Source organism: Anopheles coluzzii, chromosome 2 (genome assembly GCF_943734685.1).
Source record: "Anopheles coluzzii chromosome 2, AcolN3, whole genome shotgun sequence".
Classification (NCBI taxonomy): domain Eukaryota; kingdom Metazoa; phylum Arthropoda; class Insecta; order Diptera; family Culicidae; genus Anopheles; species Anopheles coluzzii.
The window spans coordinates 21,029,427-21,032,844 of NC_064670.1; the positions used below are offsets into that span (position 1 = coordinate 21,029,427).

The window sequence follows — 3,418 nt, forward strand, 5'->3', positions numbered from 1 at the left end:
TATAAGTTATTGTAGACTTTTAAAGCTTCTGTACAAATAAAATGTGCTTAATCGATCCTTCGCTTCACAGTTCCGGTGTAAAGTCCGAGTTCGCCTCGATCCACTCCAGATAGTAGGTAACGCGTGCAAACACCGTCGGTACGCCATTGTCACAACCGCCCGACGAACCGAAGGAAACGACTCCCACCTGCAAGCTTTCCCCGCTGTCCTGCACCGTCAGTGGGCCACCGGAGTCGCTGTTGCAGGCCGCCCGACCACCATCACCCGACTGGCAGATGTTTTGGGCCTCGATCAGCCATTCAAATCCACTCCATCCAGCCCGGCAGTCCGCATTGGTCATGACGGGATTCAGCACGTAATTCAGCACATCCGAAAGCGCCGGATTAGCGGTCGAGTATATACCGTACCCGGACACGGTACCCATCAGCCCGGCAAAGGTACGTGTATCGGAACGGCTCGGTAGACGGATCGGTTGAATCCGATCGGTGTACACGATCAGTTCGTCCAGCCGCACCACCGCGATGTCATTGCGCACGTCGAACAGATCGTACCCGGGATGGCCAATAACGCCGCTCGAGCTGAACGTGATGCGCTGCTGGGACGGTTCCTCGATCATCCGGTTGTGGGCACCCAGAATGGCGGTACCGTTGGCAACGGGTGCACTGGCATCGACTCCGGTGTAGACACAGTGTGCCGCCGTTAGGACGTAGCGCTGAGTTATGATCGATGCACCGCACAGCCCAACACCTGCGTTGAACTGCCCGAGCAGCGCCACCTGATAGGGGAACTGACCGGGGCGAGCTTCCTGTCCGTTGACGATGCGACGGTTGGGTGCGTTTTGTGTCGCGATTGGTGTGCGGAGATTGATCGGAAGGTGAGCTTTGATGTGATCGAATTCCTCGATCGGACGCACCTGGGACCAATCGATTCCGTAGGAGGAGGACGAGATAGTAGGCAGTGGTGAGACACCGTGTAGCAGTGCCAGAAGCCCTACCACTGTGAGGGAAATTGCACACCTCATCTTTGCTCGGCTAAGGGATTGGTTGTTCCGAATGGATTGCTAACTCAAAGACTGATACGACCAACAAATCGGTGAAGGTGTGCTTTTATACCAAAATTTTGCTTATCGCTTAAGGTTTGCGATAAAGATTCGCTCAAAATTGCCCACCACAAAAGTCACGTGCGATAAGACGATGCCCCCACACCTCTGATAAGAGCGTTAAATCAATGGAAGACTTCTTTTTGATACTATTGGGGAATGCCCTGGTGGGAAAAAACGTCTGGAATAGAAAATTGATTGAAAGACCTGTAAGCGCGACCAAAATTAAACCAGTAAGCGCGTGCCAGTAAGCAATAGGAATGATAAAAATCCAGTTCCGATGGAAATTCCAACGGTACAGTGTGTCATACTGGGGGCATTCCCCATGAGATTGATAAGAGCTCCCCACCGAATGGTGTAGAACAATCTGTAATAATCGTAACTTCTTATTTCCACAACGACGATCAAGCCGGTCTATTCAGGCTTTTGAGACTTATTAAGTACAGGCGGTCCCCGAGATACACGGTACCTCTTATACGCGGATTCGGAGATACGCGGTTTTCTAAATTTGACAGTTCTTTGAGCAAATTGTACTGATTTGACACATCCATTGTGAAATACCAAATAATTTCCGTATTGATCGAATGTAAAATACCATTTAAAAAGGTTGAAAACTGTTCAATTCATTAGAAACATATCAAATAATTAATTTGGTGGCTAAAACCATCCCCTACTTGCAAAATTACACGAAGATTAATGATATTTTGGCTGAAAATTACGAGATTCGACTTACGCGGAAATTCGAGATACGCGGTATTTTGCGGCCGTTTTCGGTCCCCATTAACCGTGTATCTCGGGGACCGCCTGTACCTCGTGGCCGGATAAGCCGAAGCTCTTGCTAAGGTCCTCGAGATACACGGTTAATGGGGAACGAAAACGGCCGCAAAATAACGCGTATCTCGAATTTCCGCGTAAGTCGAATCTAGTGATTTCCAGGCTAAAATATCACTCATTTTTGTGTATTTTTGCAAGTAGGGGACGGTTGTAGTCACTTTATGAATAATTTGATATGATTCTGACTGAATATAACAGTTCTAAACCTTTTGAAACAGTTTTTAACATTCGATCAAAACGAAAATTTTTGGCAATTTACAATTGATGTGTCAAATCAGTACAATTTGTTCAAAGAACTGTCAAATTTAGAAAACCACGTATCTCCGAATCCCCGTATAAGAGGTATCGTGTATCTCGGGGACCGCCTGTACAGGGATTGAAGATGTTGTTAAGGGGTCCGAGTTGACGACTGTATCCACTTGTTCCTCGCTAAGATCCCGATACCAAGCTGTCGGTGATCTTACAATGTTTAAATAAACATTTTAAAATGAGGTTAGTCAGAAAACTAAAAATAATCGTAATAAGTCATGTCGTATATTGCCATGTTGTCTCACTTTTAGTTTTGTAAAATAATAATATAAGTAATGATCAATCTAACCATTTTTGTTCATAAAAGAGAACCGAACTTTATTTAAAATGCTTCTAAGCCTTATTTTTGTATGGTATCTTAAACCATTACTGGCGATTATTCCCTTCAAAGCAATGAACCAACATTTTTTACCCAGTATGAATTTGAGTTTTTCCTCCAGGAACTGCAAACCCATCAAATCACTTCATCTCGTCCATACATTTACACCCGTAACCGAATAGCGGCGTGCCATTTGAAAATCATTCCCACACGAAAACCCTCCCATCCCCGTCCATGTGCACCTACCCACCCATCTGTGGCTCAAGATAAGCTAGTGAATTATTATGAATCGTTGCACCATCTGCATGAAATAGCCCTCCGTCCAGCCCATTCCATCGGGCGCTATCATCATCGATGATCTGATTTATTTATCACCACACACACACACCATTTGCTTGCGTGCCTATCCTGCGCCTGCTAGGGAAGTCAAAATTTGAAACTGCAATTTTACATCTTCCAGCCCAAAGTTATTGATTTCCCTACACGGCAGGCCCGAATTCGGGGCGCTCCCTAGTTCCACGCGCACAGGAAAATAAATTTCTAATGCGTGACCTTGCTCAATCAATTTTTACCGCCCATTCGATTAACTTTCGCTCGATGCCGTGTTTCAATCGCTGATTCCACTACTATTTCGCGCAACGAAACCCCAGCGCGTCTGCCACGAGGGCGCCCGCACAAGCAACACGCGGTGGGTCGTAAAATTTATTTAAATTTCGCACACAAAACTTACACCACTTTTACACACGTTTATTTTGCAACAATCGAGACCTGGCTGGCTGGCTGGGCAGAACGAAATTGGTGCACCAAAGTAGTGAGTAATGCGCCAGCCGAGGGTGTGCGTACGGGCCACAGGGATT

At 46.3% G+C, this 3,418-nt stretch overlaps 1 protein-coding gene across 1 annotated transcript; it reads right to left on the minus strand.

Moving 5' to 3' along the window:
• LOC120949907 (brachyurin-like) lies at positions 1 to 1,213 on the minus strand. The gene has a single exon (XM_040367503.2). The coding sequence runs from the start codon at positions 1,019 to 1,021 to the stop codon at positions 65 to 67; it is 957 nt and encodes a 318-aa protein (XP_040223437.2). The 5' UTR covers positions 1,022 to 1,213; the 3' UTR covers positions 1 to 64.
• Positions 1,214 to 3,418: the final 2,205 nt, after the last annotated feature.